The sequence below is a fragment of the Phoxinus phoxinus genome (genome assembly GCF_949152265.1).
Source record: "Phoxinus phoxinus genome assembly, chromosome: 14".
Taxonomy (NCBI): Eukaryota; Metazoa; Chordata; class Actinopteri; order Cypriniformes; family Leuciscidae; genus Phoxinus; species Phoxinus phoxinus.
In genome coordinates, this window is record NC_136889.1 from 28,203,574 (window position 1) to 28,217,146 (window position 13,573).

At 34.4% G+C, this 13,573-nt stretch overlaps 1 protein-coding gene across 1 annotated transcript in view; it reads left to right on the forward strand.

Moving 5' to 3' along the window:
• Positions 1-8,748, forward strand: part of rps6ka2 (ribosomal protein S6 kinase, polypeptide 2) — a 69,984-nt gene extending 61,236 nt beyond the window's left edge. Inside the window, exons 19-21 of the mRNA XM_079635931.1 lie at positions 5-122; positions 2,567-2,704; positions 7,042-8,748. Of these exons, the coding sequence (XP_079492057.1) occupies positions 5-122; positions 2,567-2,704; positions 7,042-7,167 (382 nt within the window). The 3' untranslated portion in view covers positions 7,168-8,748. The remainder of the gene's footprint in view (positions 1-4; positions 123-2,566; positions 2,705-7,041) is intronic.
• The last annotated feature ends 4,825 nt before the right edge of the window (positions 8,749-13,573 follow it).

Sequence of the window (13,573 nt, forward strand, 5' to 3'; positions counted from 1 at the left end):
ACAGTTTCACACCGTTCGCTAACGGCCCTGACGACACACCAGAGGAGATCTTGGCTCGCATCGGCAGTGGGAAGTTCGCCCTCTCGGGAGGAAACTGGGACACGGTGTCTGAGGCAGCCAAGGTCAGCTGGCTTATTCCTGCATGTTGTGATCAGGCCTGGGCAATACTGTATATAGCCCATAAACCAAAACGAGCATCTCAATATTATTCTGCCTTTTGACTATATTCAATATGTTTGTTGACAACATTATTTTTGTTGTTTAATGCAAGAAGTAAAATCCAGTCAAAAATAATCAAGGCATGTATTGCACACTTCTTTTCACTAAATGAACATGAGTTACACTTGTAATCATTTTTAGATTTAGATTTATTTACACTACCTGTCAGAAGTTTGGAATAATTATTATTTTTGTAATGTTAAAAAAAACTATATTGTGAAGTGTTTTCTATTTGAATATATTTCCAAATGTGATTTGTTCCTGTTTTTAGCCAGTCTTCAGAGTTCCCTCTGAATTGATCATTCATAAATCATTCTAATATGCTGAATTGGTGCTCAAAAAAAATTTATTATTGTTACCAATGTCGATATCAGTTTTTGCTGCTTAATATTTCTGTATAAATCATGATACACTACCATTTAAAAGTTTAGGGCAAGCTTAAACAGATAAAGAAATTAATACTATTATTCAAAAAGGACTCATTAAACTAATCAAAAGTGACTGGAAAACAATGTTACAAAGGATTTCAAAAGATTTGAATTTTCATATTCATCAAAGAATCTTGAATAAAATGTATCACGGTTTCCACAAAAATATTAAGCAGCAATAACGTTTTCATTATTAGAAACATTATTAAGTACCAAAAGTAATTGATAATAATTGAGCAGCAAAACAGCATATTATGATTATAATGATTTCTGAAGGATCATTTGACACTGATGTAAATATGGAATAATGATGCTAAACATTTAGATTTGATCACAGGAATAAATGACATTTTACGATGTATTAAAACAGAAAACGGTTATTTTAAACTGTAATAATATTTCACAATATTGCTGTTTTTAGGAAACTGTAATATTATTCACAAAATTAATGCTTTTAACTAATTAATGCTAATTAAAGTTTGTGACGTCAGAAACATTGCCGTTTTAAAGAGAAAATACTCAGCGGTGGTGTTGACTTATGAATTTACACATGTTTGTCTGAAAGCATATTAAAAACAGCAAATAGACATATAAACAACATTAAAAACTTGATTTTCACCATAAGGGAACTTTAATAAATACTGTAACAAATGGTTCCTCACTCAAATTTGACAAACAGATAAACTCTGTAGTTGGATCTTGTTTTTTCCAACTACGATTGTTATCTAAAACCAAGAGTTTTTTAACCTTTTCTGAGTTTGAGAGAGTGATCCATGCATTTGTGTCATCTCGGCTGGATTATTGTAATTCTCTCTATGTCGGAATTAGTCAATCTAGTATAAATCGACTTCAGATGGTTCAGAACGCAGCTGCCAGACTTTGACTGGTACTCGCAAGTTCGAACATATTACCCCTGTACTGCGCTCCTTGCAGTGGTTGCCGGTCCACTACAGAATTGATTTTAAAATTTTACTTTTTGTTTTTAAAGCTTTGAATGGTTCAGCCCCTACTTATCTTTGCGACCTTGTGAACCCAAAAACCTCTGTTAGATCTCTGAGATCCTCCGAACAAAAATTACTGATGGTCCCTAGATCTAGATTAAAGCTGCGAGGTGACCGGGCTTTTTCTGTTGTTGGGCCAAAGTTGTGGAACAGTCTCCCGGTCTCCCTCAGATCAGTTTCATCCGAAGCTGAATTTAAATCTAAGCTAAAAACATAGCCTACCTTTTTTCTCAGGCATATAACTGTTCCTAGACTTTTTAGACCTTTTATCAGTGTTCTGATTTACTTATTCTCTCTTTTTGCATTGCGGTCTTTATTATATTTATGTATGTATGTATGTGTTATGCATGTTTTTGTGTATAGGTGTGTACTGTGTGTATATGCGCATGTATGTATATTTGTGCATGTGTACATGTATATGTGTTTATATGCATATGTGTATATCACTTATTTTATACCTTTTTTAGTATGACATTGTACAGCACAGTGGTCAACTATTGTTGTTTTTACTGTGCTTTATAAATAAACTTTGGTTTGATTTGATTTTGTTCATGTTAGTAAATACAATGTTAACTAATGAAACCTTATTTTAAAGTGTTACCATCAACTCTTATTAAACCATATTGAGATGGTAAATGTAAACTAAGTGAGACGATTGGTAAACTGGTTTGATGAAACGCTCTTTGGGAAACATAATAACAAAGCATGTTAACATCATCGCAATATGCTATAGTGAATACATAATTATATTTTATATACTGCCCAGCCCAAGTAATAATGTGCAAATTCAGTCTTTACTATATCAGCTGTGAAGGCACTTCATCTTTAATTCATCTTCATTAGGATCTGAATGATTTCAGCCTCAGAAGAAAAAATGAATAAAAATAGTAAAACTTTTTTGTTGTCATCTTTGAACAGGACATTGTCACTAAAATGCTGCACGTGGACCCTCATCAGCGGCTGACGGCACCTCTCGTTCTCAGACACCCCTGGATAGTGAACCGCGATGAGTTATCTCAGAGCCAGCTGATCAGACAGGACGTGACACTGGTGAAGGTACAGTTCCTGTGACTATCATCCCATCTCCCATCCTGATCCCGTCTCCACTGTCAAAGAGCAATACTGACACCTCGTGTTTTCCTGGGAAACTGCATCTGCTCCACTTTAACAAGCACACTTACACCTAAACAAATAAACAGTTCTTTTGACTTGGAATAGGAATGGAAATAAACAATTCTGGGGATCATTATAATCCTTAATGAGGCCTGATGTCCTGGAGTCATAACTATATACTACAGAAAAATAATATTGTGAAACAAAACTTTTTTTGCCATGAGTTTATTTTTTGTTGTTGAGAAATACAGAAATATAAATATAGAGGATATCACATAAAGTCATTTGTTTTTAAATGTAATTTATTTATGTGATGACAAAGCAGAATATTCATCAGCCATTATTACAGTATTCAGTGTCACATGATACTTCAGAAATCATTCTAGAGATTCCAATGGGAAGCGAGCATCCCTTGAGGCCCTTTAAAACTTTCTGTCTCTTCTTTTTATTTACATAATGTATCTACTATTAAACACATTTCTTACCTATGAAACTTTTTTACACTTCATATGGAATGAATGACAAAAATGTGTGTAATAACATAACATAAAAACATACAACTTGAATTATTATGTTTATTAACTCAAACTCTCCCACTATCTAGCTTAAAAATTAATCGTGAGGATTCGCCACTGTCACACATGACATAAACGCTAAAACTACTTCCTTGAAGTGACCATTGCATGTACCCTTCGCTAACGGACTTGTGGAAGTGCCCTTCGTGAAGGGATTCTGTTGTTCACGTTCATTCGGAACGCCACTACCAATGGCGTCCACTTCCCGAAGTGCCCTTCAAGGGTGCAAAAATGCCGTTTGGGATTCACCCATTATGTTGAGAACAGTTGCTTAATTTTTTTGTGTAAACTGATAAAAAAAATGTTTAGCTTGCTTTCATGAAGAGAAACTTAAATTGAACAGAATTGATGTTAAATAGAAATCTGCAATGTAAAAGTCTCTACTGTCACTTTTTATTCATTTTAGGCATCCTTGCTGAATAAATGTACACTCTAAAAAATGCTGGGTTGTTTCAACCCAATTTTGGGTAAAATATGGACAAACCCAAACGTTGGGTTAAAAATGTAATGTAAAAATTTAACCCAACATCTGTGTTTGTTTATATTTTACCCAAAATTGGGTTGAAACAACCCAGCATTTTTTAGAGTGTATTAATTCCTTTAAAAAATCCTACTAAAGGCCCATTCACACCAAGAACGATAACTACGGTATAAGGATAACTATATTAGCGGCTGCAGGGGCGTAGAATTTAGTATGGACGCTAGGGACGTGTCCCTACCAATATCCAGTGACACTGATTTGTCCCTAGCAATAATTTCAATCAAAAATTTTATATACAGTATTTAATATACTGTATATAACCACTGTTGTCCGGTTGGGTTTTTATGTATTACTTATTTAACCAGGAAATATCTCATTTAGATTAAAATCTCTTACAAGAGTAAAATGCCCAATTACACAAACGGTTAATAGATCGGAGTCCCGCCTCCTTAACACACATCGCTAAACTGATTGGCTTTGTGATTTTTCTTTCTAACTTGTGAGAGGCTGTACATTAGGTTGGCAAAACTCCTCCGAAGGAAACCTAGACACGGTAAGCTAGTGAGAAATCAACAGTTGCTCAAGAATACGGGCAACTCACGTCAAATATTAATTTGGAGACAGCCGTTTTTACAATATACTGTATGAACATCGCGGGATAAGTGGCACACATAATCGTTTGTGTGTGTGTGTGTGTGTGTGTGTGTGTGTGTGCGCAATTGTGTGCAACCCTACATTATAGGGACAAAATGTCCCTATAAGGATTTGTTTTGCTATTGGGGAAAACAGCTTATAAATCAAACTAAGTGATGTTTTTTTGAAAATGTAAAAATGCAGACAGTTTTTGTGATAGGTAAGGTTAGTCTAAGGGGGCAGAATCAAGGGGGTAATCCATCGGTCGGAAACTGAAGCTTCCCCGGGGGCCGCCATTGTAGCAGACCATCACCTGCTGTTAGCATTTCATTGACTCCCATTCATTTTGACAGCGAATAACTTTATATCTGAGGCGTCCAAAGACTCCATTTGTCCATCATTTATTTCTAAAGAAACACGACAATGTATAAAAGGCTCCATTACATTGTATCTTACGTTATGGCCCCGTAAAAAGCAGTTTTTGTAAAAATAAGCTAACGATTGCGTCATAACCGCTCGACTTTGTCGCACAGTCAAGAAATTATCGTATAGACAGGCGGAGAAGCTCGCAAGTAATCGTGGGGACATGGAAGCATAAAGTCCCATAAAGTCAAGGGAGAAGCCCACAAAGAGTCATAAAGTTGCTCCTGCTGCTAGCTCATGGACAGCTAATACTCACGCTCTCCGTCTCTGCGAGATTCGGAAGGGAATGATTCAGATTTCTCTCTGCACAGCTACTAGAAGACCTACAGCTGTCAGACAGGTTGCTCACGTCACATCTACGTCATCAAGCTCAGTTTGAGCCTGCGCAGTACGGTCAGCCATCAGGAAGTGAGTCCTTCTAATGGGCTTCACTTTTCTCCATTGAAACCTATGGGGAAGCTGTGTCCATACTATCTATGGGTAGAATACACAGTTTGTACAGTATAAAAATCATTATGTCTATGTAAAGTCCCCATAAAACATGAACAAATAACCTTGCTTGGTCTGTTGAAGGCTTGGTCTTGTTGAAATGAGAGGTCTGTTTGAGCAAATCATCCCAGTCTCATCAGCTGGACTGAAAGAAGTTTCAGTGCTCTTAGTACACTGAAAACATGGCTCAGAGCAATGGTCACTTGACAGTATTGCTGTGTGTTGTGTCCAACAGGACAAACTGGACAGTATTGATGTGAAACAAATATGCCAAGAGTTCATTTCTGTTGAAGGGTTAGTTCACTTAGTTAAAAATTAAAATTATGTCATCATTTACTCACTCTCAAGTTGTTTCAAACCAGTTTCTTTTGTCTGCTGAACACAAAAGAAGATTTTTAAAGAAGAATGCCGTAACCAAACCGTTGCTTCTATAGAAAGCCATTGACTTCTATAGAATTTTTGTTTACCTACTATGGAAGTCAATGGGGTCCATCAACTATCTGGTTATCGACATTCTTCAAAATATCATCTTTTGTGTTCAGCAGAAGAAAGAAATTCATACAGGATTGAAAGAGTTTGAGGGTGAGTAAATGATTTTCATTTTTTGGGTGAACTATATCCCATTAATGAAAGATGCAGACATGTGTTTGGCTTCTTCAAAAAGCAAGGAACAAAACAGTATTGCACTATTGCATTGCACTATGAACGGAGTAAAGTTAAGTTTATGTTAAACTGGCTCCTTGTCTTTATTAGTTATCTGTAACATTGCAGAATTAATGAATTAACGTATTGTTAAGGTCAATATAGACTAAAAACCTTAATACATTATCCTATTAATTTCCTGATTCCTCCGCTTCTGGGGATGTCCCCACCAATCTCAAAATCAAACCTACGCCCTTGGGCCACACCACCGGACTTCGTTCTGTTTATTATAAGCGCGCTGCAGTTTTGTCGTCTGCCGCTTTAATTGCTCGAGCTCTCTAAAGCAGGATGGATTTTGATTGGCTGTCAATGTTTTTATCATTCATCAGCTGGAAAAAATAATTCTGAAAGTTATTCCAACATAACGTGTCTCTGTTCCGTTATCATTATAGTTGTGGCGTGGTGACTCTATCCCATTATATTTAGAACGATTTTTAGAGCAATATCTGTACCGTCATCAATATAGCTATCGTCCTTTGTGTGAATGGGCCTTAAAGGGATAGTTCACCAAAAACTAAAAATGTTGTAATCATTTACTCACTCTCAAGTTGTTTCAAATATTTATGAATTTCTCTCTTCTGCTGAACACAAAATAATACAATTTGTAATTGACTTCCATTGACTTCCATAGTATTTTTTCCCCCATAGATCCATCAACTTTTTGGTTACAAACATTCTTCAAAATATCTTCTTTTGTGTTCTGCAGAAGAAAGTAATTATACAGGTTTGGAACAACTTGAGTGTGAGTAAATTATGACCGAATATTTACGTAGGTGAACTCTCCTTTAAACCCTAAACTTTTGAACAATAGTGTATAATGTCAACATCAGGCAACTAACATGACATATTGTTGCATACAAATTTTAAATGTCACGTTGAATTGTCACAGATACTACTTTGCACTATTTGGGTTTCATCTAATGTTTTGACTTTATAATTCATGATATATTAATTCAATCTATGACATCATTTTGTAGGGGGCGATGGCTGCCACATACTCCGCTTTGAATCGTTCCCCTCAAGCCCCAAAACTGGAACCAGTGCTGTCTTCCAGTTTGGCTCAAAGAAGAGGCATGAAAAGACTAACATCCACTCGTCTCTAGCACTTCAGCCAGACACAGGAGCGTCTACAGCTTTAAGAAACGTCAGAGCGCCCAGGCTTTCGGACAAGGTACCAGACGAGCATCCGGAGCGGAGTGGAAAAATGGGATTGATCACAGAGTGTCACAGCGATCTCCAAAGAGAGACAAATGATCTGCCAAGTGACTCCACTGATGTGGAGATTGATGAGGGCCAGATGCAAACACCACAGCTGTCAGTGCTCAAAAACTGATCTTTCAGAGCGCTGCGCTGTTTTGTGTGTGTGTGTGTGTGTGTGTGTGTGTGTGTGTGTGTGTGTGTGTGTGTGTGTGTGTGTGTGTGTGTGTGTGTGTGTGTGTGTGTGTGTGTGTGTGTGTGTGTGTGTGTGTGTGTGCGTGTGTGCCACCCAGAGGTGGACAAAGTACACAACTTCCTTACTTGAGTAAAAGTACATATGCTACTGGTCAAATATTACTCTGTTACAAGTAAAAGTTGTAAAGACCAATTTTTACTTGAGTAAAAGTACAGAAGTACTCGTTTTTAAAAGTACTTAAGTATCAAAAGTAAAAAGTAAATGTCAATGCATTGTTTTATTATTGTTGCATGTAATACTTACATGGCGGTTCCCAGTTTTTTGGATTTTAGTATGAATATGTTAGTCTTACTGTTATCTATAAGCTAGTGTGCTCCAAAACAATGACAAAATTCACATTTAGAAGACCAAACGATGAAAATCAGGTTGATGTCAGAATCCATTGTCAGATTGACATTAATCTCCAACGTTGGACAGACGTATTGTGGTTGAAAATCAGGTTGATGTCAGAAACCAACATCAGTCATCAGTCGAGACTTTCATTTCCAACCAAAATGAAACCCCTGCAACCAAAATCATCCCTGACGTTACTACTTTCTACTCAAGGACCTTGACAGAAATGTAGTGGAGTAAAACGTACGATATTTGTCTTTCAAATGTAGTGAAGTTAAAGTAAAAAGTTTCCAGAAAAAATTATACTCAAGTAAAGTACAGATACTCCAAAAGTGTACTTAAGTACAGTACTCAAGTAAATGTACTTTGTTACTGTCCACCTCTGGTGCCACCCCATGTGAACACTCTGGAGTGTAGCATCATGGAGTGTTTCCTTTTATTGCAAAGATCACAGTTATCTCTCCCAAGGTGCGGTCAGTCGGAAATCCAGTCGTTCATAAAAGTTGCTACTACTTGCTGCAGACACTTTAATTAGAGCCATGTAGAAGTTAGTAGAAGATGCTTTACTCTTTTATGGGGACAGTGCTGCGCCTTTAATGTGCCAGCATTATTAGCATCTTTTGAACATGCATGCCATGTACAGTATGTATTTTTATGACAAATGGTTCTAACATGCTAATGAAAGCACAAAGAACATATTTTATGTCATTTTGGTTTGACTAGTTGCTTTCTTTATGTCTCAGTTTTACTAGTTTATTGGTCGTATGTAATGCTGAGACTTTTTACAAAAACAGCTGTTTATATTTTTTTCATCTTGCATATTTGGACCAAATTGGTTGATTTGTTTATTTATTTGCTTGTTTATTTAATTATTTATAAATCTATTTGTTGATATGCACGTTTATCTTTATTTCTGTTTATTTAATTATTTATGTGTTTATTGAAGATCGTTTTTTTTATCTAATTATTTTTTAAGTGACCTTTATGCATAAGCACGAAACCTAAACAAGTGCCACACATTTGCACTGGATTGATTGAACAATGATAAAGAAATAAAGTTTAGAATATAAACATGTGCATATATTTTCACTTTTCAAAAAAAAAAAAAAAAAGTGAAAAAATAAATTTCGAACTATACAGCCAAAATGTATTTAACATATTGTTAAGGATTTGGTTCAATGATCTTGAAAACACATGGCTTGCTTTATGTACTGAGGTCATCATCTATTACACTTACATTTATCCATTATAATCTTCTGTTAGATGATGTGAGAGACGACCTGAACCAATATTATATCATTCTTCCATCAGAAGTCATAACTTGCAGTAACACTTTATTTCGATGGCCCACTTTAGACATTCTACTAACTATAAGTAACTTTGCAACTTGTCAACTACCAGTAATTGGAGTATTCTGCTTAATATCTGCTAACACTTTATTTTGATGCTTTAATGAATCTGTTTGAGATCTAATTAATGTTAGATGTTTTGCTATAAATTACGGACATGGCATCTGGGGACTATTTCTAATTTGTCTCAGTTATTTTGCTTTATTTCCAGATTCAATCATATCGTTCTTACGTAGTAACTATCACGTTCCCACATGCGCACTCTTCAAAAACGACTCAAAATCTCTTGACAAACTAAAAGACGTAAATTACATTGTCTATGTATTATAAAAACAATATATAGATTGTACTGAATGTCAGCTTGCTTATTTGGCTCAAGATAAGGACTTGGATGGTTGACATATTTGGCTGAAAAAAGTTACAAAAAAAAAAATCTCAAATCTAAGTCATGGTACTCATTGGGTTATATTCTACCAACTCTTATATTTCCAAATATATATGTGGTCTTGTAGATTTTTTCTTGAAATTTACATTTATTCACTAGTTTGCTGTGTTAGTGACTAAAATTGTCATATGGTGTGCCATAAATGTTATTGTGTATTAAATTAAAAAGGGGTATAATGTAAGTCAATTTTATCATTACTATATAAAAGTTTAGCATTTCTTATGTGCAAATATGTTACATTTTGCATTATTTTACTTTATCAACACTCATAGAAAGACGTTTACTCGTAATCTTTCAATATACTTCAAATTAATGTGGGAATACCTTGTTATAAAAGTACCAAAATGCTTGTAACCTTTGTTATTCAATTCACTATTGTTATTTGTTATTCAATTTATTCACATTCCCCATCTGTCACATTGATGATTTTATGATTAATAATAACCAAAAAGCCTTAATTTTTTTTTCAAAATTCTGAATGTCACACCAAATGACATGGTGTCACGCCATATGATGAATCACACCACACAACAATCTGTATGCAAAAATTGGTATTAGCTGCATTTAACAAACAACCAAACTTAGTTTGACAAGTAAATCTATAGGCTATAAATCATTGTTTCAGTTACAGCAAAATCACAAAATTGTTTAAAACAGTGAGTTCTACTCAAAGTAGCAAAGAATTATGTTTATAACACATTAATTAATCCACTTACTGTATTCATTCGATGTTGCACTTTTTATTTGATTCTGCTGAATATTAACTACATGAATTCTGATCATCTTAAATCATTGGAAAAAAAATTATTTAATGCATAAATTACATTTGATACATTGGACTTGGATTTGGTTCAATGATCTTGAAAACACATGGCTTGCTTTATGTACTGAGGTCATCATCTATTACACTTACATTTATCCATTATAATCTTCTGTTAGATGATGTGAGAGACGACCTGAACCAATATTATATCATTCTTCCATCAGAAGTCATAACTTGCAGTAACACTTTATTTCGATGGCCCACTTTAGACATTCTACTAACTATAAGTAACTTTGCAACGTGTCAACTACCAGTAATTGGAGTATTCTGCTTAATATCTGCTAACACTTTATTTTGATGCTTTAATGAATCTGTTTGAGATCTAATTAATGTTAGATGTTTTGCTATAAATTACGGACATGGCATCTGGGGACTATTTCTAATTTGTCTCAGTTATTTTGCTTTATTTCCAGATTCAATCATATCGTTCTTACGTAGTAACTATCACGTTCCCACATGCGCACTCTTCAAAAACGACTCAAAATCTCTTGACAAACTAAAAGACGTAAATTACATTGTCTATGTATTATAAAAACAATATATAGATTGTACTGAATGTCAGCTTGCTTATTTGGCTCAAGATAAGGACTTGGATGGTTGACATATTTGGCTGAAAAAAGTTACAAAAAAAAAAATCTCAAATCTAAGTCATGGTACTCATTGGGTTATATTCTACCAACTCTTATATTTCCAAATATATATGTGGTCTTGTAGATTTTTTCTTGAAATTTACATTTATTCACTAGTTTGCTGTGTTAGTGACTAAAATTGTCATATGGTGTGCCATAAATGTTATTGTGTATTAAATTAAAAAGGGGTATAATGTAAGTCAATTTTATCATTACTATATAAAAGTTTAGCATTTCTTATGTGCAAATATGTTACATTTTGCATTATTTTACTTTATCAACACTCATAGAAAGACGTTTACTCGTAATCTTTCAATATACTTCAAATTAATGTGGGAATACCTTGTTATAAAAGTACCAAAATGCTTGTAACCTTTGTTATTCAATTCACTATTGTTATTTGTTATTCAATTTATTCACATTCCCCATCTGTCACATTGATGATTTTATGATTAATAATAACCAAAAAGCCTTAATTTTTTTTTCAAAATTCTGAATGTCACACCAAATGACATGGTGTCACGCCATATGATGAATCACACCACACAACAATCTGTATGCAAAAATTGGTATTAGCTGCATTTAACAAACAACCAAACTTAGTTTGACAAGTAAATCTATAGGCTATAAATCATTGTTTCAGTTACAGCAAAATCACAAAATTGTTTAAAACAGTGAGTTCTACTCAAAGTAGCAAAGAATTATGTTTATAACACATTAATTAATCCACTTACTGTATTCATTCGATGTTGCACTTTTTATTTGATTCTGCTGAATATTAACTACATGAATTCTGATCATCTTAAATCATTGGAAAAAAAATTATTTAATGCATAAATTACATTTGATACATTGGACTTGGATTTGGTTCAATGATCTTGAAAACACATGGCTTGCTTTATGTACTGAGGTCATCATCTATTACACTTACATTTATCCATTATAATCTTCTGTTAGATGATGTGAGAGACGACCTGAACCAATATTATATCATTCTTCCATCAGAAGTCATAACTTGCAGTAACACTTTATTTCGATGGCCCACTTTAGACATTCTACTAACTATAAGTAACTTTGCAACGTGTCAACTACCAGTAATTGGAGTATTCTGCTTAATATCTGCTAACACTTTATTTTGATGCTTTAATGAATCAGTTTGAGATCAAATTAATGTTAGATGTTTTGCTATAAATTACGGACATGGCATCTGGGGACTATTTCTAATTTGTCTCAGTTATTTTGCTTTATTTCCAGATTCAATCATATCGTTCTTACGTAGTAATTTCAAAATGATTTAATCTCTCCCTGTTTTTCCTTGTTCTTTCTGTACTCGCTATCTATCGCCATCTACTGAAATCTACCTCAAACTGAAAAATAAATAAATAAAGGGAAACATTTGAGTGACAAAATGATGTAGTTGAACTTGGATTCAGCTTGAAAATGGGATAGTAGGGAAGTAGGGATTCACCAAATTAAGCTGGTGTAAAGATATTAACCCAGCCGTTGGGTTACATTTTTTAATTACATTTTTTACCCAACGTTTGGGTTTGTCCATATTTGACCCAAAATTGGGTTGAAACAACCCAGCATTTTTTAGAGTGTATGTATCTAGAGCATTATGTATGTATTTAAATGCAGTTCATATCATATAGTGACAAAATAATGATATGGTGTGACAAGAATACCCTGTCACACCATATGAGGTTTCATGCTAACTGCAATATGACAATGTAGTTTTAAAGGTAATATTGACTGAAAAGTAATTTAATTTGGGCATTTTTGTGTAAAATGCGTCACACCAAAAGACACCAAAAGACAAAAGGCGCAAAAGGGAACTGAAGCAGGAGTGCCGGATATACTTGATTTTTTTTTTTACATTAAAAAACAAGAGAAAACTCATCTTGTAACTTTCAGTGTCCTTCTCAGGTGTTGTTCTTCCTCCTGAAAGAAGGAGGACCCCCACTCCCCAAAGGTCTCCAAACAATTGACCGTTTAAAAAAAAAAGGAATATGGCGTCACACCATATGATACCCATTTTTGGGACAAAATGTTTTAGTAAGGGTGGCTTCAAAATATTATGCCTGAACTTTTAGTCAAGCAGACTCACAAGTAGACATCTGGGTTATAAAATATATGATTGAATAAACAGAAAATAAATGTTTTTTCTTGTTTTTATTCAAAATCAAAATTTGTGAAATGTGCTTGGGACAGTCACATCATATGAGCTTTTTCTGGTTTGGCTGAAAATGGAAGATTAATCCCATGAGTGCTCTGTATGTTCATATAAAACAGCACTTTCTTAACAATATCACCACAGTTTTTTACCTATTTTTCTATAATTTACTTAACTTTGATACATTGGACCAAAAAAAGGACATGTCATGTCAACTACCCATTGAGCCCACATCATGCAAACATGAAACTAGATGCTTCTTACCACAGGTTGAGACTTGTCCTTCCAACGACACTTTGTGAAG